We start from the raw sequence: 26,945 nt of genomic DNA on the forward strand, positions 1-26,945 counted from the left end.
GGAGTAGTCTTGAAACCAAATGTCGCAAAATGACCTGTGAAATCCTAAAGGTACTCATTGGACTTTGGGCCCCTTAGCGTACTTAGGGTGTAAAAAAGTGCCACACATGTGGTACCGCCGTACTCAGGAGAAGTAGTATAATGCGTTTTGGGGTGTATTTTTACACATACCCATGCTAAGTGGGAGAAATATCTCTGTACATGACAATTGTTTGATTTTGTTTTACACACAATTGTCCATTTACATAGAAATTTCTCCCACCCAGCATGGGTATGTGTAAAAATACACCCCAAAACACATTATACTACTTTTCCTGAGAACGGCGGTACCACATGTGTGACACTTTTTTGCAGCCTAGGTGCGCTAAGCAGTGTTTCTCAACATTTTATTGGTATGTACCCCTTTTAAAACCCCATACTCACCAAGTACCCCCTAGCATAGTAAACATTATCACAAGTACCCCTTGATCAATATATACTTAATTGTAGTATATGATAATTGGTTCTGAACAATTTCCAAGCATTTACTATTGCTTTTAATTAAAACACTAATTTGGGTTTTTTAAAATAAGATTTGTCATTTTCTAAAACTCTAAATTTGTTATTCTTGGTCAAGTACATCAAGCCAGAGTACCCCCTGGAACCATCAGAAGTACCCCCTGGGGTACGCGTACCACACGTTGAGAACCTAGGCGCTAAGGGGCCCAACGTCCTATTCACAGATCATTTTGAAGCATTTGTTTTCTAGACTACTCCTCGCGGTTTAGGGCCCCTAAAATTCCAGGGCAGTATAGGAACCCCACAAGTGACCCCATTTTAGAAAGACACCCCAAGGTATTCCGTTAGGTGTATGGCGAGTTCATAGATTTTATTTTTTGTCACAAGTTAGTGAAAAATGACACTTTGTGAAAAAAAAAAACAATAAAAATTAATTTCCGCTAACTTTTGACAAAAAATAAAATCTTCTATGAACTCGTCATACACCTAAAAGAATACCTTGGGGTGTCTTTTTTTCTAAAATGGGGTCACTTGTGGGGTTCCTATACCGCCCTGGCATTTTACAGGCCCAAAACCGTGAGTAGTCTGGAAACCAAATGTCTCAAAATGACTGTTCAGGGGTATAAGCATCTGCAAATTTTGATGACAGGTGGTCTATGAGGGGGCGAATTTTGTGGAACCGGTCATAAGCAGGGTGGCCTTTTAGATGACAGGTTGTATTCGGCCTGATCTGATGGATAGGAGTGCTAGGGGGGGTGACAGGAGGTGATTGATGGGTGTCTCAGGGGGTGGTTAGAGGGGAAAATAGATGCAATCAATGCACTGGGGAGGTGATCGGAAGGGGGTCTGAGGGGGATCTGAGGGTTTGGCCGAGTGATCAGGAGCCCACACGGGGCAAATTGGGGCCTGATCTGATGGGTAGGTGTGCTAGGGGGTGACAGGAGGTGATTGATGGGTGTCTCAAGGTGTGATTAGAGGGGGGAATAGATGCAAGCAATGCACTGGCGAGGTGATCAGGGCTGGGGTCTGAGGGCATTCTGAGGGTGTGGGCGGGTGATTGAGTGCCCTAGGGGCAGATAGGGGTCTAATCTGATAGGTAGCAGTGACGGGGTGATTGATGGGTAATTAGTGGGTGTTTAGGGTAGAGAATAGATGGAAACACTGCGCTTGGGTGGTGATCTGATGTCGGATCTGCGGGCGATCTATTGGTGTGGGTGGGTGATCAGTTTGCCCGCAAGGGGCAGGTTAGGGGCTGATTGATGGGTGGCAGTGACAGCGGGTGATTGATGGGTGGCAGTGACAGCGGGTGATTGATGGGTGGCAGTGACAGGGGGTGATTGATGGTTGGCAGTGACAGGGGGTGATTGATGGGTGATAGGTGATTGGCAGGTGATTGACAGGTGATCAGTGGGTTATTACAGGGAAGGACAGATGTAAATATTGCACTGGCGAATTGATAAGGGGGGGTCTGAGGGCAATCTGAGCGTGTAGGCGGGTGATTGGGTGCCCGCAAGGGGCAGATTAGGGTCTGATCTGATGGGTAACAGTGACAGGTGGTGATAGGGGGTGATTGATGGGTAATTAGTGGGTGTTTAGGGTAGAGAATAGATGTAAACGCTGCGCTTGGGTGGTGATCTGATGTCGGATCTGCGGGCGATCTATTGGTGTGGGTGGGTGATCAGATTGCCCGCAAGGGGCAGGTTAGGGGCTGATTGTTGGGTGGCAGTGACAGGGGGTGATTGATGGGTGATTGGCAGGTGATTGACAGGTGATCAGTGGGTTATTACAGGGAAGGACAGATGTAATTAATGCACTGGCGAATTGATAAGGGAGGGAGGGGGGGTCTGAGGGCAATCTGAGCGTGTGGGCGGGTGATTGGGTTCCCGCAAGGGGCAGATTAGGGTCTGATCTGATAGGTAACAGTGACAGGTGGTGATAGGGGGTGATTGATGGGTGATTGATGGGTAATTAGTGGGTGTTTATAGAAGATAACAGATGTAAACGATACATTTGGGAGGTAATCTGACGGCGGGTTTGCGGGCGATCTAATGGTGTGGGTGGGTGATCAGATTGCCCGCAAGGGGCAGGTTAGGGGCTGATTGATGGGTGGCAGTGACAGGGGGTGATTGATGGGTGATAGGTGATTGGCAGGTGATTGACAGGTGATCAGTGGGTTATTACAGGGAAGAACAGATGTAATTAATGCACTGGTGAATTGATAAGGGGGGGTCAGAGGGCAATCTGAGCGTGTGGGCGGGTGATTGGGTGCCCGCAAGGGGCAGATTAGGGTCTGATCTGATAGGTAAAAGTGACAGGTGGTGATAGGGGGTGATTGATGGGTAATTAGTGGGTGTTTAGAGGAGAGAATAGATGTAAACAATGGATTTGGGAGGTGATCTGATGTCGGATCTGTGGGCGATCTATTGGTGTATAGGGGCAGGTTAGGGGCTGATTGACGGGTGGCAGTGACAGGGGGTGATTGACGGGTGATCAGGGGGATAGATGCATACAGTAAACAAGGGGGGGGGTCTGGGGAGAATCTGAGGGGTGGGGGGTGATCAGGAGGGGGCAGGGAGCAGGGGGGGATAAAAAAAAATAGCGTTGACAGATAGTGACAGGGAGTGATTGATGGGTGATTAGGGGGGGTGATTGGGTGCAAACAGGGGTCTGGGGGGTGGGCAGGGGGGGGTCTGATGGGTGCTGTGGGCAATCTGGGGCAGGGGGGGGAGAAATCCGTGTGCTTGGGTGCAGACTAGGGTGGCTGCAGCCTGCCCTGGTGGTCCCTCGGACACTGGGACCACCAGGGCAGGAGGCAGCCTGTATAATACACTTTGTAAACATTACAAAGTGTATTATACACTTTGTATGCGGCGATCGCGGGGTTAACATCCCGCCGGCGCTTCCGTATAGCCGGCGGGATGTTGCGGCGGGCGAGCGGTGACAGGCGCCGGCGGAGGATCGCGTCACGGATGACGCGATCGCTCCGCCCATGCCCTTAGAAGGACCGCCGCCTCTGTGGGTGAGCCGGTCCTTCAGGGCTCCACTTCCCGGCCGCCTCTGTGCGTTAGGCGGTCTGGAAGTGGTTAAGATGTGCTTTAAAGGACACCATATTTATTTTTTCAAAAAATTTTGATATTGATTTATAAAATGACAAACATAAATAGCATTGCTATTAGAACAATTAACCGTAAGAAAACTCAGAGATGCTGGGGACGTTTTGACAGGACTTCCTAAATGATATAAACGTGTAATGAAGAGTCTGACAATGACTTGCTATTTGTAGTGTTGATCATCCCTGGGGTGAAATCTTAGTATTGAAATTTAGTATGGGGGGGTTGGTATTTCTCATCGGTGAGGATTTAGATATAATTGGAAATGAAGTACACCTATGCAGGGGCAATAGCCTTCTGCCTGCATTGCTTGGTTAGAAGGGCTGGTTCACAGGGACGCTAGGCAGCGTTTACCACCAATCGTTCGAGACTTGTCGGCTAAACGCTCCCATTCAAGTGAATGGGAGCGTTTAGCATTGCGTGACCACTGTCGATTGCGCCAACCCGGTGTTCCGAGCCAGATTTAACGCGCCATTTTGGCCGGCCCTAGAAGCCACATGCGCTGTCCAGGGTCGCCTAGCTGCCGCGGCTTCATGTCCCCTTACGGGGACGGAAAGCAGACGACGCGGCTTTCCGGCAGCCCCAACACTATCTGCCGTCCGTGAATCAGAGGAGGAGTAGTCTTGACCAAAAGAAAAGGTGGCGAGCTATGCATGTTGCAGTTGGAGGCATTATTGGAAAGGTGCAATTATTCCTCAAGGGTGATCACACGACACCGGTTTTTGGTTTTTTTTTTCTGTGGATTGATTAGTTCTTTGTACAAAGCAGTGGTAAAATGCTACAGTTTAAGACACCCAAGGTGAAAATAAACGAATGAAATAAACAATTGTATCTATCCTACAAATGACACTCATTTTTATTTTATATTTAAATCTTCTTAAGTTTTGTTTTTTTTGCTCAATGGCGCATTCTTTGAAGTATGCCGGAGCTAAAATCTATGAACTATTGACCCTTTTTATATTTCCTGGTCTCAGAAGCCATTTTCTGCTAGAAAAGTGTTTTATAGTTGTAATTTCTCATCAGTGAGGGTCACACTGTAGTCTGACTCAGTCTTGACCCAAGACAGGAATTGCCACTTACATACCTGATATTTGTGTGCTAGGCACTGTACATACGTCTGTCTCATGTCACCTCGGGTATCCTTAAATGCTGTGGGGCAATGTAACCACAACAAAACAAACCTAAAAAGAGAGAAGGAACATATTTTAAAGATCAAATTAAGTGCTATTCAGACGGACGTCTGTGATGTTTGGTCACTGGCTTTTGGGAAGCTTTACAAGGCTAGCGGTTCGGGTCCTTACACTGGTTTCCCAGCATTTACCACCACTGAAACCTGTATGTTGCTTTCGAGACGCCAGGATCTACCGCCAGGCTTTCATGAAAGTTTGCAAAAGCTTGTGCCAAACGCTCCTATTCACTTGAATGGGACAGTGGTAGATCCCGAAAAATGTCACGTCCAAAACATTGTGTTAAACACCGGGAAAGCATCAGTGTGAAGCAGCCCGAACTTATAACCCTAAAGTCAAGTCTTTTGTGTGTTATTGTAAGGTGAATTAGTATAATGTATTTGTATCCACAAGCGAATCCACAAGCAAATAGTTCACCTGTAATCACTGATATGGAGGCTTCTAGTGTTAGGAGACAGTTGGTGATATTTGAGGAAACTGCTAAAGGGATAATGTTCATGCACTCAATAGGCCAGAGGTTGTATTTGTAGATTATGATCTGGTGGAGAATGACCTAGTATAGTTCTATAATGGTTATGGCTGCCTCGTGCATTGATAACTTATATCGTAACATTTTCTCTACTATATCTAATTTCGGAGTTGTTCTCCCTCTGAAACTTGCTTACCACTCTAGTGTAATGTTGGCCATACATAGTACAATTTTTTCATACAATCTTACCATTTCTATGTAGTATAAAGGTAAATTAAGTAAATCTACAGAAAGGTTAATTCAGGCAGTTCCCTTATACTACATAGAATTGGTAAGATAAGATGAGAAAATTGTACCATGTATGGCCACCTTTAACTACTTGCTGCATGCCGTGCAGTATATTCACGGACCTTTAAAAAAGACAGGATGCAGCAGGGCCGTGAAAACAAGTCTGCAGCGGCATGCAGCCGCCGCTCGCTCCCGTTTGCGCGTGCGCGCACCTCCGTTACCGCCGCTTAGAGGGAAAGTTAATTAATGGGACCGCAGGTCCCATTCATAAATCTAAGTCCCCGCATCAATGAATACCAGCGTCTACGAGACGCCGGCATGCATTGTATCTTCCTGTGTTACACAGCCACGGATTACTTCCGATTCACGTGCTTGCGTACGTGAATCGGAAATGACGACTGAGGACATCTTGTGGCCAAATAGTATATTGCACCAAAATTGCCTTTTATTTAATAAAAATCCCCACAGATTGATATAATTAACTATTTCCCTCCCACACCCTCCCATAATAACCAAACTTTTTTTTTTTATTATTTATAAAAGGGGGGGGGGGGGAAATTACATTAAAAAAAAATATAAGTAGTTACCTTAGGGACTGAACTTTTTAAAAATTTATGTCAAGGCAGTATATTACTATTAATTTTTAATTTATGGGCTTGTAATTAGTGATGGACGCAAAACTGAAAAAATGCACCTTCATTTCCAAATGAAATATTGGCACCATACATTGTACTAGGGAAATTTTTTGAACGTTGCAATAACCGGGACAAAAGGGCACATAAAATGTGTGGCTTTTATCCACAGTAGAATGTTTTTTATTTCAACACTATAATGGTCAAAAACTGAAAAATAATGCATTTTATAATTTATTTTTTCTTATTATTCATGTTAAAATGCATTTAGGATAAAATAATTCTTGGCATACTGTACCTCCCAAAGAAAGCCTAATTGGTGGCAAGAAAAACAAGATATAGATCATTACGCTGTGATTAGTAGGGATTAAGTTATTGGTAAAAGAAAGGGAGGAGCGCTGACAGGTGAAAATTGCTCTGGTCCACAAGAGGAAAAATGCCTCAGGTGTCAAGTGGTTAAGGTGGCCACACACCATACAATTTTTATTTTTTGAGCATTCCGATCCAATTTTCCAATTCGAAGTTTCAATCAGAATTTTCGAGGTACCACACACGTATTTTTGAAGATTGCAGCAATTTCAGGATAAGATTGTACATGCCAGTAAAATTGGTTGGTTAGAAAAACCTGAGAGAAAAATGTAGTGAGTAGTTATACACTTATGATACACAAATTATATTTTTGAAAAGGAAATAAATACGGCAGCCTCAGTCTACCCCTTGCTTGAGGTTCCCTTTAATGACTGGTGAGATTTTCTGTGTATACAATGGGTTTCAGGTAGTTTTACAGAGGACTTCTGGACTCACTGTGGTTACTAGTCTATGAAATGTAAAACCCTACATTGATAAGAAAAGCGGTTTGAATCTGTTTGGCGGCATAATTTGGGTTTCCAAATGCAGGATCCCAAATTCGGACAGCAGCACTGCTCCGTGATCTCTAGTGTAGGTGTGACCCACTACTGTGGTCATTGTGATGAGGAAATGACTGTAAAGTCCTGTAAATAATGCCTGTGCCCTCCTTATCCCTGTGCAGATGGCTCAGCACATGCGTTTTGTAGTGCTTGGACTGATGGTTTGGCTTTTCCTGGAGGACGAGTGCTGTAATTACAGTGCAGGAGATTTGGGTGGAGCCAGCACCACAATAGGAATTAGGACTATAGCAGTGCGCAGTCAGTAACTTTGGCGCGGTCAGAAGACTGAGCTGAAGTTGCTTTTAAAACACTAATTCGGCTTCCAGCAATAGCTGGAAGCCAAATTACATCATTCCCCCACTATCCATGTGGACCTGGAGGGGGAATGGTAATTAACGCCGCCGGGAACTTGTGCAGCATGCAGCAGCAGGATAAGCCATATACCAGCTGTATCCTGCACCCAAGTCACCCAGCGGCCAAGTCATATGTATGCACGGAGGACGGTATTGCACCTGTGCTGGATCGGAAAGGTAAGTATAGCACTCTGCTGCTGTCCAGTGGTCCCATCGCTGGACCCGTACTGCACAGGAGGATGGGGAAAGCGTCATTAAGAACCAGAGGCTTCTCTCTCCTGAGGTAAATAACCCACAGGTGCACTTTTTTTTTTTTTTTTCATTACAGATTCTAGACGCTCTTTAAGGAATAAGTGTGTACCTTACAATGTTTTAGGTACAAAGCAGCAATCCTCCTTGTAGTTTGCCTAGGCTTTCTTTTTTTCACTATAATTAATAATCCAAGGCTAGTAAGTCCCAGTCTCTGCTGTGGTGGTGGGGAAGACAGGCTACAGCATAATTCTACCTGGAGGGAATGAAACTGGCGGTGGCTGCCACAGACCTTACTGACAGCAGGGAAACTGAGGTCAATAGGTCATTACACTGTATAAGATCTGATGTCAACAAGTCATTTTATTACTCTGTATGAGAGCTGGAGTCAGTAGGTCATCATTACTCTGTATGGAATGTCAACAGGGCATTATTACTCTATATAAGTTCTGAGGTCAATAGGTCATCATTACTTTGTATGAGTAATGGTACTCCACCATTGTCTTGTATTGCTAACTGTTGTATTTATATTGTAAAATGATTCCTTGTATTCTGCTATACAGCACCTTGCGAAATGCGGATGTTGTATAAATCAATAATAGCTGTCAATAGGTCATTATTATTTTTTATGGCATTGGGTTCAATAGGTCATCATTACTCTGTATGAGTAATGGTACTTCACTATTGTCTTGTATTTAAGCAAACCTGGAGCAAAAATAAGCTTATGATATGATTGTATGTGTAGTACAGCTAAGAACATTAGAAGCAAAGAAGTCTTATTTTCTAATACTGGAAGCGTTAAGGGGACCTTGCACAGGACAGAAGATAAAATACATACAGGGTGCATTTCTTTGTTTGACAGTTCAGCCTGTCTAATTCCCCATCATCCGTGGCTAAGCACCAGTTGTAATTTGATATCTCTCCTGTCAGCTGACTGCCTTGGCAGAGAGGTAATTGGTAAACAATAGGTCTGCTTCTATGAAAGCAGGAAGTACACAAACTGCAGATTGATTGCAGGCTATGTATCAGCTGTAATAAAGAAATGTTTTTTTCTTTAAACCCCCCCCCCCCCCCCCCGGAGGGGGGGGGAGGGGGTGTTATTCTTTCTGGATTTTAGGGTCAATTTTTTTAGCATGCTTTCAGACCCTGAAAGCGGGGAAAAATACCACTGGAGATCTTCAGCAGCCCCAGCAATCGCTCACCTCCCTGGGCTCAAGCGCTGCAGTTTCCCCTAAGTCCTCCGGGTGGTGCTGAAACCCTATGGTGAGATTGCCGCCTGTCCTCATGACAGCAGTCAGTGATCTCACCAGGGGGAAGCAGAGCCTCGAAGGAGAGGAAGAAGAATGGCAGCAGACGTCGGGATCCCCCGGAGGTGAGTCAGAATGCCCGCTGCGCATTAGTTCTCTGCACAGATCTCCTGGCCGCTATCACGAGTTCAGCTGGGGATAACTGCTCCTAGCATGTTTTTCCCATCCCGAGCTGAACTGGGGATAACCGCTAAGGAGGTTAAGGCTATTATGCCGTTGCTTGCCTTTTAGAGCAGAGGAAGTTCTGTGTTCAGGTCTGCTTTAAAGAGACTCCGTAACAAAAATTTCATCCGGTTTTCTTCCATCCTACAAGTTCCAAAAGCTATTCTAATGTGTTCTGGCTTACTGCAGCACTTTCTACTATCACCATCTCTGTAATAAATCAACTTATCTCTCTCTTGTCAGACTTGTCAGCCTGTGTCTGGAAGGCTGCCAAGTTCTTCAGTGTTGTGGTTCTGCTATGAACTCCCCCTTCCAGGCCCCTCTCTGCACACTGCCTGTGTGTTATTTAAATTAGAGCAGCTTCTCTCTTATCTTTTACAAGCTGGATAAATCGTCCTCTGAGCTGGCTGGGCTTTCACATACTGAAGAATTACAGACAAGGGCAAAGCTGTTTGCAGGAAGAAAAGAGCAGCCTGAAACTTCAGTGCATGAGAACTGCAGGGGGGAAGAAACACACAAATGATCTCTTGAGATACAAAAGGAAGGGTGTATACAGCCTGCTTGTGTATGGATGTATTTTCTATGTGTGGACATACTGTACATCAACCTACTTCCTGTTTTGGTGGCCATTTTGTTTGTTTATAAACAAACTTTCTAAAACTGTTTTTAACCACTTTTAATGCGGCGGGGAGCGGCGAAATTGTGACAGAGGGTAATAGATGTCCCCTAACGCACTGGTATGTTTACTTTTGTGTGATTTTAACAATACAGATTCTCTTTAAGAAACTTCAGTTGTCGTCAATGCAAAAGATCTTCTCTGAGCTCTTCTACCCAATTTGGGTGACGTACAGTCCATTTTGCTGAAACACTTATCTCAACATGTCTCTCACTGTTTCTTGGTTTCTTTCGATTTTACTGCAGGAAAGTTCAAAGGGTAATTGGCTCGGTTCTGTTTTATAGTTTAAAATAGTGTGTGGTTTGTAAATAGGACAGAATGATGCAATGCTATAAAAAAAGCTATATAACTGAAAATAAATATAAGCTTTTTCTTTTTCTTTGCTACTACTGTTGTATTTCTTAGCTGTACTACACATACAAATCATTATTTCATAAGTTTATTTCTCACTTCAGTTTCACTTTAACTGTTGTATTTATATTGTAAAGCTATACCTTGTATTCTGCTGCACAGCGCAATGAAAGATGCTGGCACTATATAAATAGATGTCAGTAGGTCATTATTACTTTTTATGGCATGTGAGGGCAATAGGTCATCATTACTCTGCGTGAGATCTGAGGTCAATGTGTGCTTATGTATTGCTGCCTCACGTGTCATCATGTCCTTGTCACGGCCGTATCATCACCATTTGCCATAACCTTTATACAGTAGTGTTGGGAAATGTAGCCTGGCTTGTGGTGTCTCCTCTGCTTTCAGAGCCACATGAGCATATGGGCATATAATACGCCCATCAGGTGATTTCCCGACAAGGCTGCGTTCAACCTGTACTTCAATTAACCCCTTATTCTGCCCTCTGATTACACGGCTGTAGAGTTGGTCCAAAAATCAGTTTGAGACCTCCAACTCCAGGTACCCAAAATGACTGACACCTTAGTCTAATACTTACCAGAGCTGTGGATTTGGTACAAAAATCGTCCGACTCCTCAGTTTATGAAGCCACCCACTCCAGGTTCCCGAAACCGTTCTGACTCCTCAACTCCGACTCTATAGCCCTACCTGATTATGCTTACTGTTTATACTCCTGTCCTGATTGCACTTTGAATTGTCCTTGTTTGAGTTTAGTTCTGTTTTTTCTCTCGCCCCACGATAAGCTGTGTTTTCAAGTATTTGCAGTATATAAAGACTTGTGTAATGGCTGCACATGCTGAGCTTACTAATTGTCTTGTCTTTTCAGTTTTCTAGATAAAATTGACATTGTGCAGCAGAACGATTACACCCCCACTGACCAGGTGAGTGTCCCTCGCATGTACAGCTCAGTTACAGGAGCCCACTCTTATTCAGTATACCTGGGGGGGGGGGGTGTTTACTGTCTAGTTGTGAGTGGCGTGGGGCTCTTCAGGGCTCCACCCATTAACCTGTGGAAGCTAGGACCCACCAGAACTACCTCATAGTGACCGACACCTGGGTGGGGGGTGAAGAGGAGGTGTACTCTGCCTCCAGAGGGGTGATGGGTTTCAGTAGCTGAGGTTCTCCCTCAGCATTCATCAGTCAGTAGCTTCCCGTGGACATTATCACATGGCTGAGGCAGGAAAAAAAAGAGGTTTTTCATTTTCTGAACAAGCATGTTTTCTAGCGCTATGGTGTATTGCTGTGCAGGGAGTGTGGTGTGTTTAGATGCATTATAGGGGGTGGCATGAGCTTAAAGCATGCTATTACATTGCATGAGTACTGGAGTCTTGTGAATTTGAACCCCCCCACCCCCATGTATCTCACACGTGTCTTTTTGCTTCCAGGACTTGCTACGGTGCAGAGTGCTGACATCAGGAATATTCGAAACCAAGTTTCAGGTCGATAAAGTGAATTTTCAGTAAGTAATATTTGTGCGGTAAGAAGTCCTTTTGTACGAGCAGAATTCATTATTCGCGGTCAGGAAGTGCCCGTAGTTCCAGAGACCTCAGGTGACACATTCACTGCAAACCGCTAGCCTCAGGCAGTGGTCGCTCCCTCCACAGAGTGATGATCCAGGGCCTCAGGCAGGTGTCACTCCCTCCAGAGTGATCAATTGGTTGAAAGAGGCGCCCTGGTGGTTTATAAAAGCACTTAAAATCAGTATAAAATCGACAAAATATTTTGAGGTGGCTTACCTCAAAGAACCAAAAATCCTTGATGAAAACAAGAGATTTTATTAGTAGCACAGGCAACGCGTTTCACGGGTCTGAGCCCGCTTCCTCAGGCCAAATAACAGTGCCAAACTACAAAGATATGGTCAGCATAGGGAGAGGCTCAGGCAGGGGTCACTCCCTCCACAGTGTTGTTCCAGGGCCTCAGGCAGGGGTCACTTCCTCCACACATTGTTGTTCCAGGGCCTCAGGCAGGGGTCACTCCCTCCACACAGTGTTCCAGTGCCTCAGGCAGGAGTCACTCCCTCCACAGTGTTGTTCCAGGGCCTCAGGCAGGGGTCACTCCCTCCACACAGTGTTGTTCCAGGGCCACAGGCGTTTTGCCGCAATTTCAAGTAATGCCTTCCTATGGGCTGCTGCATTTTCAAGTCCTCTGCGATTTTGTATAGCATTGAAATAAGATGCAGCCTGCACTACTTCTTCACAGCGCATGTAATGATGATCTCCTCAGAAATCTAATGTAGACTTCGGGTAATGGTGCTGGTTGCAATAAGAAATGATAGCCTTGCTGTTTAGGGGCAAGTGAGGTAATCTAGTGTGATTTGTCTCTGGAGTTCTTTCTCACTCATATAAACTTTTTTTCTTGCAGCATGTTTGATGTTGGCGGGCAACGTGATGAGCGCAGAAAATGGATCCAATGCTTTAACGGTAAGTTATATCACCGTGTGTGATAATGTGCTTTCTTTACATTACATCACAATCTCATTATAGTCAATTGATATAGTAAACCTCTGCATATAGTGAACTCGGTCCTCAGGTCCCAGCAACTGCATCTGTATAAATATACAACGTATGACCAATTCTGATCTAGTAAATTACTTTTCCTGTCCCCTTGGAGTTTACTAGAAAAAAAAAGGATTGTACTGTATTGCTGTATATTGTGTAGATGGAGTTTTTTCTTTAGTTTCTTTGGTGCTTTTGGGTGCGGTATGTATATACGTTTCTAGTGAGGTATTGGATGTTGAGGGACAGTCCGTTTGCCTCTATGATACTGAGATTAGGGACATCAATGTTTATGATTAAGGACTTGGTGTCCGAAACATGTTAGTCAAGTGTTTTCTGTGTGTCTGGATACGTCCTCAATAAATATATCGATTTTGGAGACATTGGTGCAGACCTTCATTCCTTTCTCATCCTGACTACCTGGGCCCGGCTGCCTGTGTTCCTGCACTGTTGGCCATGGTACAGTGGAGCGGTATCCTTTGCCTGTTTCTTCAATATTTAACCCCCTGTGCTTTATACAGGAATGCTAACCCTTCAAAACTACCTAAAACACGAGACCTGGTCAGTGAGATGCAGAAATAGCGCAGATTGTATACAGCTTAGAAGTGGCACGTCAGGACCCACCGCACTGCATTCAATATGATAGCCCTGCAGGCCTGTTACTGCTTCTGTGACGGGATGCATCGTTTTTACTACGCATCAGACAGAGAAGTGTGAAAGGGGCCTTAAAGGGCAACTGAAGTGAGAGGGATATGGAGGCTGCCATATTTTTTTTTCTTTTAACCAATACCAGTTGCCTAGCTATCCTCCTAATCCTCTACCTCTAATACTTATAGCCATATACCCTGAACAAGCATGCAGCAGATAAGGAGTTTCTTACATTGTCAGATCTGACAAGATTAACTGTATGCTTGTTTCTGGTGTTATTCAGACAATACTGCAGCCAAATAGAGCAGCAGGGCTGCCAGGCAACTGGCATTGTTTAAAGGGTAATAAATATGGCAGCATCCATATTCTTCCCACTTCAGTGTGCATAACTCGTGCTGTAAATTCTTGGACTGCTTTGAGGTCTCTCTGCTAGCAGAGGATATAGAAATTGAAAGCAAAAGTTTTCTGTTCTCACACTGCCCCCTAGTGACAAGTGGCTGTAAATAGACATTACAGAAGTACTGATTAAGTAGCAAGGTCATGTAGCACATAAGGGGAAAAAGTGCTAAAATAAAATGGCCTGGTGCTCTTGCAAGCCTATAAATGAATTGGCTGCTAAAGTTAAATAACCTAAAATTGAGGGTTTTTTTTATTTTTTTTACTGGTACCGTTAGCCAAGCCTATAAAAACGTCAGAGGTGCCTGAGATAGTTTGTAAACAGATACGAATACAAAGGAAAGGTAGTGCAGGTATTACACTCCTCATGAAAGAAATCCATGTTTACTGGAATTTTTTTTTATTTCCCACACAAATGACAACGCGTTGCACTGGTTATATCCCTCTTCGGTCAATGTGAAAACAGTGCAAATATATACTACATCTTGTGTGTAAATCCTAGCCTGCTTATACTTACATGCATGAATCACATTTCATCCCTCGGTGTATGTAAATCACCTCCAGCATAGGTCCCTCTGTAGTCCATATATATATTCCATAATATGATTATAAGTTCATTCTGCGCACAATATCGCTACATAGCACATAGTTCACTCTTCATAGTTTATAATTTGATAGGTTTGTGTGAATTAATTTTCCATGCATTGCTCATATATATTTACTGCGTATAATATTGCTATATAGTGCACACATTAGTATGGACTATACACTTGATGACATCATACCTCTTATTGATACGTGGCATGGAATCGTGCACTACATACACTTGATGACCTCATACCTCTTATTGATACGGGGCATGGATTCATGCACTACATACACTTGATGACATCATACCTCTTATTGATACGTGGCATGGAATCGTGCACTACATACACTTGATGACCTCATACCTCTTATTGATACGGGGCATGGATTCATGCACTACATACACTTGATGACATCATACCTCTTATTGATACGTGGCATGGACTCGTGCACTACATACACTTTATGACATAATATTGATACGTGGCATGGACACCTGCACTACATACACTTGATGACATATTGATACGTGGCATGGAATCATGCACGATGTATGAAAAAGGCTCTTGCAGTCATGTGGTTTGTTTTTTGTTTTCAGATGTGACGGCCATTATATTTGTGGTAGCCAGCAGCAGCTATAATATGGTGATCCGAGAGGACAATCAGACCAACAGACTGCAGGAAGCACTAAATCTCTTCAAAAGCATCTGGAACAATAGGTAAGGGCTCACCATGTACCTCCTTCTGTAGCGTTTATCATCCTGAGCGGCGTTGTTTCGGTTGCATCATCCTCGCTACAATAACATTGTGGCTCCTGCTGGCAACGCAGATCTGAGTTCAAATCCTCAGCACCCCTCCCACATTCTACGGAAGGAATGTACTAGATCCAGAGGTGTTACTATGAGAGGGCGATCTTGTTTGTCCTCGCTTTACTCTAGGGCCTGTCTATTAAAGGGGCCCTGTCTATTGAAGGGGCCCTGTCTGGGGCTCGTCTATTGAGACATTTGGTCCGGTCTACACGTATGGAAAGTTAGATGGTTGACTATGCATGCTCAGCAGGTCAGAAGGACTTCAAGAAACTCTCAGCTAGTGAAGTGTTCCTTATTGTTGCCATAATCGCCACTTGCTGAATGTCTTTGTCCTGCACTGCACACCTGCTGTGAAAAATCGTTTAGCTTTAAAGGGAACCAGAGGTGAGAGGGATATGGAGGCTGCCATATTTATATAATTTGAACAATACCAGTCACCTGTCAGTCCTGCTGGTCCTTTGCATTTTAAAACTTTTAGCCACAGACCCTGAACAAGCATGCAGCAGGTCAGATACGCTGACTCAGTATTTTCTGCATTAGTCAAATGCTTGTTCCAGGGTTTTGACTCGGACACTATTTATGCCAGAAGATCTATGGGGCTGCCAGGCAACTGACAATGCTTACAAGGAAATAAACATGGCAGCCTCTATATCACTCTAATCTTGGATTTCTGTTTAAAATTGTTGCATATGGGTGCTGCCATCTTAGATTTTTGTCACCTGGGGGGGAGCAGCCTGCTTGCAGGAAAACCTTTCACTTTTGTTGGACAAGTCAGACCAAGGGCCGGCTGTGTTCACTGATGGTAATATCATTACCAAGGTGCAGGAACCACTTTCACAGGTCTTGTCCGTCTAAAACTTAATCTCCTGACAAGCTGAAGGCACTTCAGGTAAGCTGACTTACCTGCTCAATGCTCAACACAGGCGCTATAGACAACTTTATGGAGTTGACTGGCACCCTGTTGCCTAATTCCTGAGTGAAGGAAGTTAAGGCAGCTTAAGCCAAGTGAAGCTGAAAGTCATGCTTTTGGGCGCTCCAGGATTTGGGGTTCACTGTGGACTAAAGCTCTAAAATACTTCTTGGTGATATATCCATGCTCTAGAAATCTTGTTTTCTTCCTAGGTGGCTACGGACCATTTCAGTCATTCTCTTCTTGAATAAACAAGATTTACTTGCGGAGAAAGTTTTGGCTGGAAAATCAAAAATCGAGGACTACTTTCCAGAGTTCGCTCGTTACACCACCCCAGACGATGGTATGATTTGTGTTATCGCGGTTACAGAAGAATGCTTGAGGTTGGCTAAAAGCAGGAATTTTGGCTGTTATCAGGCCATGTAAAATATAGAAGAGCTTCCGTAATGAAAATCCTTCACACACTGTGCTCAAAACAAGCTGGAACTCTAGTAGTGATAAAATCTACTAGGTGGCAAAAATGAAGGATCCTGGGTTTCAAAACAGACTGCAGTGATTTTTGTACTGCACCAATTGACCAGTGTTGAGGTTACACTTAAGGGGCCCAGGGGGAGGTGGTTAAGGTTATCCAGGGGGTGATTAAGGGGTACAGTGTTGGGGTGGTTAAGGTTAGGTATCATAGAGGGAGGGTTTGTGTGTGAGAAAGGGTTAGGTTTTGCTGTAGTATAAAAACACCACTTTAAATCAGTAAAATGCCAATATAATACTGTATCTGCTATTCCCAGGCACCCAGAGTTCATTGAGCCTCTATGCTTCAGTCTGGGTTATCTGATGAGGAAAACTGCTGTATATATAAAATGGGGTACATTACAATAACTCTGTCCCTGCACATGTCCGTAGGTTATATATATCTCTCTCCCGTTTCTGCAGCAACTCCGGAGCCTGGAGAGGACCCCCGAGTCACAAGGGCCAAGTACTTCATCAGAGATGAGTTCCTTGTAAGTCTTTTTATCATTCCTCTGTCTCCTGGTGGTTCAAGGGAAACTTGTCATGACAGCTGTAATGACCCTGTTTATCTACACGGCCACCTGCTCAGCCTCCAGGCAGGAACTGTGCTGGGTGATATGGTCATATAGCCCTATGACGTCATGACAGCTGGCATCACACTGAGGGCAATTTACACGGCCGCCTACTCTGCCTTCAGGTTGGAACTGTGCTGGGTAATAGTCCTAAAGTGCGCTACGATGTCATGACAGCTGTTATCACACTGAGGGCAGTTTATTTACACTGCCGCCTACACTGCCTCCAGGCAGGAACTGTGCTTGGTAATATGGTCATACAGTATGGTACAGCAGTCCTGCCTGTGCTCAGCGTATGCGTTGTGATGTCACAGCATCCCCATATGCACTGTGTAGCATTGTAGGAATACTTGGGTTTGTAGCAGAGAGGGCCAATGAGATGCAGGTAGTTCAGACTCGCAAGCAGATATCATTCAGATTGCTTGGGCCAATCAGGTGCTTTTCCTGCTCATTTGGCCCAGCTCCAAACTGCATTCAGTGCGCATGCACGGAGAATTATTACATCACGCTGGATGGAATATTATGTTTCCAACGGTGACTTTTTAGTGTTGACAGGATGGAGGACTAAAGCCTGGTACACACCTAATTTTGATTGGCCAATTTTAGTTTCAAAGGTGTTTATTAAAATATTTAGATGGTTGCAAAATCGCAGTTCAAAAAGCCCTTAACATAGGGCATTACATTACATAAACAGCATAGAAAAGTGGTAGTACAGTTTGGTCAAAGCAATGATATTGGTATGCAGGTACACATTGTTGGTTGGTTACAGACAGTCGTTTGGTTTACAATTGTGTTTGGGGGAGTACACAGGCCTTTCTGCGGTGCTGCAGAGTTGTGCTCAGAAAGAAAGGGCACAGGAGCGAAGACCCAACGTGTGGGAGCAAGAAAGCCAGGGCTGCCAGGTTCTGGTAAAGGCATCTGTAGTGTCATTAATTATAGCTAAGGTTCGTTCCGAAATTAGGATATCGCTAATATGATTGGCCAATTTTACCACCTCCATGTAGTATGAGGTCCAACAGATATTGAATACTACGAGCAGATTGTGCAGGTCATATCTTGTGCTATGCGGAGGTGAAGAAAATGGCCAGTGATTGGCCAGTCAAAATTGGATGTGTGTACCAGGCTTCAATCTCTTCTATTAAAGACTGCAATATAATCCAACTCTTGCATCTCCCCACACTTCAGCTTGAAGACATTTGGGGCTCACAGATCGGCCTTTTTGGGTCTCCACAACAGGAAAACTGTTATAAGGTTTACATGGTGTATCCCTTTTGTCATTCATCACAAACTTGTACAGTTCAGTTGCACATTTTCTGTTTGCTCTGCAAACCTTTCTCATTGTCGATACTGAGTTTGATGATTTTTGTACTGACTCCATAGCCCTGCATGGGTTGTGGAGCCGGAGTAATTTTGGGTACCTGGAGTCTGAGTCAGTGGTTTCACAAACTGAGTCGTCTGAGTTGGAGTCGGATGATTTTTGTACTGACTCCAAAGCCCTCTACAAACTCTTTATACTAGAACTTCATGTTAACGTTACTATACAATTTTTTTTTACCTAAATATGGTCTTTAAACATCAAATACTGTATGTGGCTTGTTTCTATGCCTATTTATTTTATTTCTGAACCCACCCCTTTTTTTTTCTCCCCCCAGAGAATCAGTACAGCAAGTGGAGACGGAAGGCACTACTGTTACCCTCACTTCACATGTGCGGTGGACACGGAAAATATTCGAAGGGTTTTTAATGATTGTCGGGACATTATCCAAAGGATGCACCTCCGTCAATACGAACTGTTGTGATGGAGATTCTCATATATATTTTTTCTTTATTTTTTTTTCTTTTTTCTGGACTCTTAATTCAATTAAAAATAAGAAATGAAACTGCAAAAATCCCATTAAAAAAAATTTAAAAAAAACTTTACAAAAAAAATACTGGGGGGGTGGGGAAACAATCCACCCATCAAGGGATTTAAAAAACTGAGTGCAATCTCCCTTTCCAGTTTGCACCCATTTTTACTTGTTTTCTTGCTGCTGGACAATTGTGGAATTGTTAGCTTGCTTGCCCTTCACCCCCTCAGTGCCCTTGAAACAGCACGGGCTGGCGCCAAATCTCCCCTTGACCTATGAACTCCAATGCCCCATCCCCCCTACACTCTACCCCCTTCAAAATGCCAACATTAATGCAGTGCGTGTGGAGGACTTTAATATATAGACCTGCAGCTGGAAGAGAGGGACTGTACAGTAGGCTGGAGGTTATACCTAGACTTTCCACCCCTTTCAAAAAGCCGGGCCTATTTTTTTTTATTTTTTTTTCCACTCTTCACTCATTATATCAACTTTGTATCCCTTCACTGCATTGTCAACCGCCAACTGAGAGGACGTCTGACTCTTGAACGGGGGAAAAATGATTTAAAAAAAAAAACAAAAAAAATTGTCTTGGTATCACTGAGCTGCCACCATTCGAGGTGAGCGGCAACAAGAGGTATTTTTGCCTTTCACAAGGGTGCCATTTATTTTTTTTATTTGTCTGTTTTTTTTTTCTTTTTTTGTTTTAATTTTTAGCATAATAAATACTTGGGTATGAATTTCGACATATCAATGTATTTATTTTTGGAGAGAGAAAGCCCTGGCCATTTTAATTTGGTCACAGGTAACCAAGCCTTTTTCCCTCTTTTGTGTCCCCCCACTCTTTCACCCCATCCCTTACTTCTTGGATGACCTTTTGTGTGATCTTCAATCCTGAACAGAATGTTAGAACTGTCCTCACAAACATGATCACTTCCTTTTCCTTCTGTAAACCCCTCCCCCCTCCCCTTCACATTTTTTTTGTTTTTTGTTTTTATTTTACTGCTGGATTATTCTTTGTACAGAATGTAAAATGTATTATTTTGTACAACTTTATTGAAAAAAAAAATAACTTGTAGAAGATCTTTGTGCCTTGATTTTGGCTGTGCCCTGTACAATGAGCTAAAGATGTAAGTATGTCAAAAAAAAAAGAATTTTACTCTGTACAGTAATGTCACCTTTTGCCCCTCCCCCTTTCCCTCCTGCGCTCGTTTGGACATGGGGCAAATTGATCTGTAGTACTAGTTATTTTTTTTTCTTCCTGGTTTACAAAAATTAAAAAAATGTTTAGTAAAAAAAAAAAAGGAAAATGTACAAATGTTGCAAATTTAACCACTTAAAAAGTGGGTCGTCCTGATGTGACCCACTTGTGGCTTCATCGTGCTTTTTAACTTTTAGCTTGAATTCATTTAAATCTCTATCCAAATGCAAGAACCTGGCTTGTTTCTACATAAACAAAATTTTGCTACAAAGAAGTGCTAGTGGTTTTATCCTTGGGAATAATAATCTTTTTATTAGCTATGCAGTTATTTAGATTAGATTATCCACGGCAAGTACCTTAACCACTTTATCCACCACTACAGTATATCTACGTCCTCTGTGACTTCATCTAAGCCACGAGGACATAGATATGTCATGTAGCTGAAGCACAGCTGTGCACGATTGGGCTTGCTCCTGTGCGCACGTCCAGGACCATCTGCTACAGAACTAATTGATGAAAGCCAATAAGATACATTTTTACTATTAAAAATACTTTTATTTTCTAAACTCAGTGAAAAATACACACTGTAGCATTAATTCAGAATCCATTATCTTCACCATAAATTGTGACCTAATCAAAAGTTTTGTGATAAATGGTAGATGTAGCCTAACAAAATTTGTTGTTTTTATATACAGTAGTGTTTTTTAACTGGATTTGGTAAAACTGAAAACATGTAACTTTTATTTATTTATTTTTTTCCCATTAAAATGCATAGAAAACCAATTAAGGGAAAACTGCCATACAATGATAGTCTAGTTTATCTTGGAAAAAAAGGTGTACATTTAATTTAGGTGTCATAAGTAGGGATAAAGTTATTGCTTATTAAGTAGGGGCATAGCTAAAGTGTCAAAATTGCTCTGGTCCATAAGGGGGAAACAAGGTCTGGATGAAAAGTGGTTAAAGTACCGATTTGCTTATGTCAGGGAAGAAATGGACCCCAGTGTCTCAGTGCAGCATTCTTTTTATGCAGCACTAATATAGGCTGCAGCAGGTTGGCACTAAAGTATAAACCTACAGCGCTGAGCTGTGCACTGATGACTGGTTTGCAAACGTGTCCTCTCAAACAGGTGCCAACAGCGTGCTCTAGCATAAAGTCTTGCAAACTGACATGTAGTAGGAGGAAAGCTGGCACTGCTGAAAAGCACAAACTCTTTATTGGATTTAGTTGTGCATCAAGTGTGCAGTAAGCATCCCTAAGTGAAGGCAGGTAACGTACCATATAGATCAAAGGCACATGATGTAGCGGTGGGTGGAGGGTACAAAGAAAGCCTGACGACCGTTTCGCACAAAGCTGTGCAACTACGGAGGCGGTGCGTGGAAGGGCTATTGCTTCCGGGTTATGTACTTTACAATTCCCCTCTGCGGCATGACGTAGTTTGCGGCGGCGCCCCTTATTCCTCAAAGTAGTGTGCGCACGTCTATGATGTCAAAAGCATTGATGTAGCGCACGTGTACATTAGTCTGCATGACTCGTAAAAATGGCTGCAAACCTATTGGTGCGGCTATAGCATAGTTATGCAATATGTACGCGTAACGCGTTTATATGGACGCAAAAGAAAGTCTAACTTCCTCTTGCATCCAAAAGGCACACAGCAGCCGAACACATTGGGCCCCAGTTTAAAAAGATGAAAAAGGTGTAGCAGTACAGTGGGGTAAAGAAAAGAGGGGCGAAAACGAGACCAAGCGAGGCTTGGAAAAATAAGCCCCAGGTGCTCACTGTGGAAGACTGCCCATTACAGATTTTTGAAAGCGATTTTTTTTTTTAACGCAATGTGAGGAATAAAACCAAGTGGGGGGGTTGTACCCTTTCGTGAAGAGGGAAAGGAGGAGGGAAGAATTAAGGAGACTGCAAAAACTGGCCACTGGTATCGCACGATAAGTTACCATACACATAGTAGAAAAGTATTAAAGAGGAGCTGTTAGGTATAGGGTCTCAGAGAAAATAAACACATATATCAGTAGCTAAAGATTGGCTGTACTTACATTACATATGCATTTCACTGTCCACGTTTGGATTTCACAGAATTTGTATATAGTATATGCAGAGATAGATGCTCCTGACAGCTCATGGCAGGCTCCATGTTTGTGAAGCCAAATGTGTCGTCATGTCCTGCCTGCTTCTGATCACAGATACACTCGTTCTTGAACAACACGGTGTGCAGTGAATATTAATGAGCCATGTGGCTAGGAACAATAGCTGACTCCTGCAGAGTAGTCTGCCCGAGATTTATCAGTGCTTTGCGCGCTGGACTGATTAGAAGCTCCTGTACCGTCTCATTAGCAGCCGAGGGGAGGGCCCCAGAATGCTTTGCAGTTTAGCTGCGGCTTGCGGCTTTATGGGTCTATAACAGAGGTTAAGATAAGCACACATCAAAGGTAACTGAAATGTTTATCTTCACTAATGGCTTTTGAGCTTCCTTCTAAACTGTTTAACACAGGAGAATAGAGGTTTAAATTAGCTTCTGCAGCCTGACAGTTACTCTTTAAATATTACAAAATTTGAAATGCAGCATCACGAGGTAATGTCCCAATAGAAAAATCAGACAAATCAGTGTAATCATTAAGCCCTAACAGACCTATAGCGTTAGTCTGCAAGATCGACTTAACGCTATGGGTCCGTAAGGTCTGAATTATTACACTGACCTTTCCTGTTTTTTGGACCCATGAATTAGGGGGAATTGCTAGATGGGCTAGGAATTATTCCCTTACAACATGTTGATTGACTGTGCCTCTCTGGTTTTGATTGGGTTTTTTGTCTGATTTTCCTATTGGGACATTACCTCGAGATGCTGCATTTCAAATTTTGTAATTTTTGTATTTTTTTTTTAATACTTTTCTATGTGTATGGTAACTTATCGTGCGATACCAGTGAACGGTTTTTACCGTCTCCTTATATGCTTCCTTCCTTCTCCTTTACCTCTTCACGAAGGGTGAAGTTAGTCTGTGTGCGTATTTTATTTCTCCACACTTTGCTTTATAATAGCGTGGGGAGGAAGGGGGGATGCTGTGGGAGTAAGGGAGGAAATGACATCCGGATCGGCTTCATCCTATGGGAGCCTGCGAGGAGGAGGGGGAAGCCCCATGGATGTGTCCAATCAGAGAGGAACAGAGGAAGAGAAACAAACCCCTGGCATGCGCTGCAACTTTTGCGGCAGATGTATGAATTAAGGGCTAGGGGACATGGGGATTGATATAAAATAGAAATGGTAGATTGATTATGAACTTTTGCATTGCCTTTTTATTTCCAGCTGTTAAATTACGAAGGATGCTAGAGAATTGATATTGGATTTAATGCTTATCAGTTACTCTTTAACCACTTAAGGACCACAGGCTTACACCCCCCCCTCCCCCCCCCCCCCCCCCCCCCAAGTGACAGGCTATTTTTTGTAATTCAGCACTCTGCAGCTTCAACAGTGTGCTGCAAAGCCATACAACTTACCACCCAAAGGAGTCTGCCCACCAACAGAGCTTTCTGTTGGTGGACTCTTATTGCTGCTGCAGGCTTTTTTTTTTTTTTTATTAATTTGTCTTATTTTTCAATAAAAATTAAAAAACATTTATTGAAAGCATTTACTTAACACCGCCCCTAATAAGGAGTTTGTAGTGACGTCTGTCACTTCCCTCCCCAACATGGCCACTCCCACAATGTGCCGCATCACTAAGCCAATACTACATCTTGCATTTACATGAAGGGGTAACTGGTTACTATATCATGTATAGGCCTCTATAGTTGAGCTCTGGGTTCAACTGGCATAGCGTTTTTTCACTGATAGTTAACCCTTTAGCAGCCAATTTAGGGGCTTGCAAGTGCTCCAGGCCAATTTTATTTTAGCATATTTTTTTTCTTGTTACATTTCCTTGCTACTAATTAGTATTTATATGTATTTGTTGGTATACAGGATATGGTTATCGCCACGTGTCACTAGGGGGCAGTGTGAGACAATAACAAAAGTTCTCAGTTTCTGTATTTTATGCTAGTTGAGACAGCAAAACATTCCAAGAATTTACAGGACGAGTTCTGCCGACTGAGGTCAACAGCAGTGCACTTATCACAAAAAAGATAATGCTATTGAAGCTGCCAATGGTATAAGTAGATAACAATCTAGAAAATATAATCTATTAATTAAATACAAGGTTTAAAAAAAAAAAAAATTTTAAAGGTAGCCATACACTGGTCGATTTGCCATCAGATTCGACCAACCGATAGATCCCTCTCTGATCGAATCTGATCAGAGAGGGATCGTATGGCTGCCTTTACTGCAAACCGATTGTGAATCTATTTCAGCCTGAAACCGTTACCAATCTGTGGTGGTGCTGCTGCTCCATAACCCCCCCCCCCCCCGCATAAATTACCTGCTCCGCCGGCGCGACTCCCCAGGCCTCCGCTGTCTTCTCCGCTCTGATCTGGTCTCCGGGTCCGGCAGGCTTCACTTCATGTCTGGGGGAAGTTTAAACAGTAGAACGCCCTCTGCTGTTTAAACTTCCTGCCAGGACAGGAAGAAGTTAAGCCTGCTGGAGACGGAGCAGTGGTGACAGCGGGGATACGCGCCGGTCGGATCAGGTAAAGTATTGCAGCTGTATTGCATCAGTCGTCAGGCACTCGAACGCCGCTAGCGATGTGCTCCCTACCCGCGGGCGATTGATGGTCATTTCCCGCACGCCGGGACACAATAGATCGAAATTTAGTGGTAATGTTAACGATTTTGACTGCAGATTCGATCCCAGTGATCTAATCTGCTGTCAATCAGCGGGGAATCGGCCTAGTATATGGCCAGCATAAGATCAATTTCCTAATTGTTAGGCTAGTTAATATGCTGCAAGATTAATGTTGGTTTGTACGGTATAACCTTCTCATATAGCCAATTGCTGCAGAAAAAAACCTGGGGACTTAACCCTTAGACTGCTAGCTATACATATTTTTTTTGTTTCAGAATCTACATGCTAGCGCCAGCTATGTTTGAATTGTGGTGCTGTGTAAATGTCTTGCCCAAATCTACATGTACAGAAGTCCACATCAGTCAGTAGGATTGTTATTGAGGGGCTTGGTGTGATTTGCCTTCTTAAAACAGAAGGAATTTACAGGAGTTCAGCTTTCAATGAACATTTGAGGTTACCCACAATGCACCGCTACTGAATATGCAAATTACAGCAAAGTCCCTGGTTTCTGGCACCCCTAACCATGAGTGAAAGAAGTTATCATTCATATTCTATGAAAAATGATTAGTGATAAATCTGCAAGGGCATGTAAACGGTTTAGCACAACTGTATGTTCTCTGGAATGATAAATAATTGGTTCTGGGTTTAGGAAATTGCAGGAGAATCTTATATGTATTGAGCCAACTGTAAAAGCTTGGTGATGAACTGATATATAGAGCTTTTTTTTATTTCTTTGTGCGAGGGACAGTTCAGCATGACAATGTCTGTATGTACACAAGGTCAGTAAGGACATGTTTTGCCACATTTGGTGTGGAAGAAATTACCCTTTATAGTGACCTCCAAGGGACCAGGAAAAGTAGTTTACCATATCAGGTTTACTATATTAAAATTGGTCATACATTGTATTTTTATATAGATACATTTGCTGGGGACGGAGTTCACTATACCCAGAGGTTTACTATACTGAGATTCTACTGTAAATGAAGTCCCAGTGTGACAAATTTGTTATATTTTGGTCTCTGCTGAATGAGGACAGACTTTTAAAGGGGCACTACAGCGAAAAACTGTAAAATTTAAAATTTGTGCAAACCTATACAAAGAAGTACATTTCTTCCAGAGTAAAATGAGTCATAAATTACTTTTCTCCTATGTTGCTGTCACTTACAGTAGGTAGTAGAAATCTGACAGAAGCGACAGGTTTTGGGCTAGTCCATCTCTTCATAGGAGATTCTCAGCAAGGCTTTTATTCTTTATAAAGATATTCTTGAAAAAGGATTTAAACAATGATGCTGGCCAGCTTCCATGCTCGCTACACAGTGAATGGCAGTTGCTCTGTCCAACTGCCAAAAAACTAAGTGCTTTTGAAAATAAATATATCCCTGAGAATCCCCTATAAAGAGATGGACTAGTCCAAAACCTGTCGCATCAGTCAGATATCTACTACCTACTGTAAGTGTCAGCAACATAGGAGAAAAGTAATTTGTGGCTCATTTTACTCTGTAAAATGTAAAATATGTGCAAACATACACAAATAAGTACATTTTTTCCAGTTTTTCGCTGTAGTGCCCCTACACTTACAGGTTTTAAGCTCTGTACACACACTTGATTACCATGCTATTGGAGTACTCTGCAACGCTAGTCTGACGATTACATGGTTAGTGGTAATACCCAGAAGGCTGCAACTAGCCCCATGTGTGAAGTTTGAATGCTGCGATCATTTATCCTTTGCAGACACCACACGATTAGCATTTAACCAATTTTTGCCAGGATGTATTTGTCTGCATGGTTAATTGCCGTTGTTGGGATGCCTGTTTCCTTTTTTTTAACGATTCGTTGCCATCCCGTTGTGCCTAATTTTTTCAGACATGGTGTTACATCTCCCATCTTGAATTATTGAAATTTTGTTTACCTTATATATAAAACGCAGTTCCCTGGAGTGAGACATGGCTAGTGACTGGAGGTACCCAGTAAAAGTATTAAGAACCACTTATAAAGAAGGGAATATAAGCCTTC

General features: G+C 43.0%; 1 protein-coding gene across 6 annotated transcripts in view; it reads left to right on the forward strand.

Moving 5' to 3' along the window:
- GNAS (GNAS complex locus) overlaps positions 1 to 20,490 on the forward strand; it is a 387,899-nt gene extending 367,409 nt beyond the window's left edge. For all 6 annotated transcript variants that reach the window (XM_068263837.1, XM_068263836.1, XM_068263838.1 and 3 more), the window contains 7 exons: positions 11,073 to 11,127; positions 11,632 to 11,705; positions 12,608 to 12,666; positions 14,972 to 15,092; positions 16,305 to 16,435; positions 17,023 to 17,090; positions 18,824 to 20,490. In XM_068263837.1, coding sequence (XP_068119938.1) covers positions 11,073 to 11,127; positions 11,632 to 11,705; positions 12,608 to 12,666; positions 14,972 to 15,092; positions 16,305 to 16,435; positions 17,023 to 17,090; positions 18,824 to 18,970 — 655 coding nt within the window. In that variant the 3' untranslated portion in view covers positions 18,971 to 20,490. The remainder of the gene's footprint in view (positions 1 to 11,072; positions 11,128 to 11,631; positions 11,706 to 12,607; positions 12,667 to 14,971; positions 15,093 to 16,304; positions 16,436 to 17,022; positions 17,091 to 18,823) is intronic.
- Positions 20,491 to 26,945: the final 6,455 nt, after the last annotated feature.

The sequence above is a fragment of the Hyperolius riggenbachi genome, chromosome 12 (genome assembly GCF_040937935.1).
Source record: "Hyperolius riggenbachi isolate aHypRig1 chromosome 12, aHypRig1.pri, whole genome shotgun sequence".
Lineage (NCBI taxonomy): Eukaryota > Metazoa > Chordata > Amphibia > Anura > Hyperoliidae > Hyperolius > Hyperolius riggenbachi.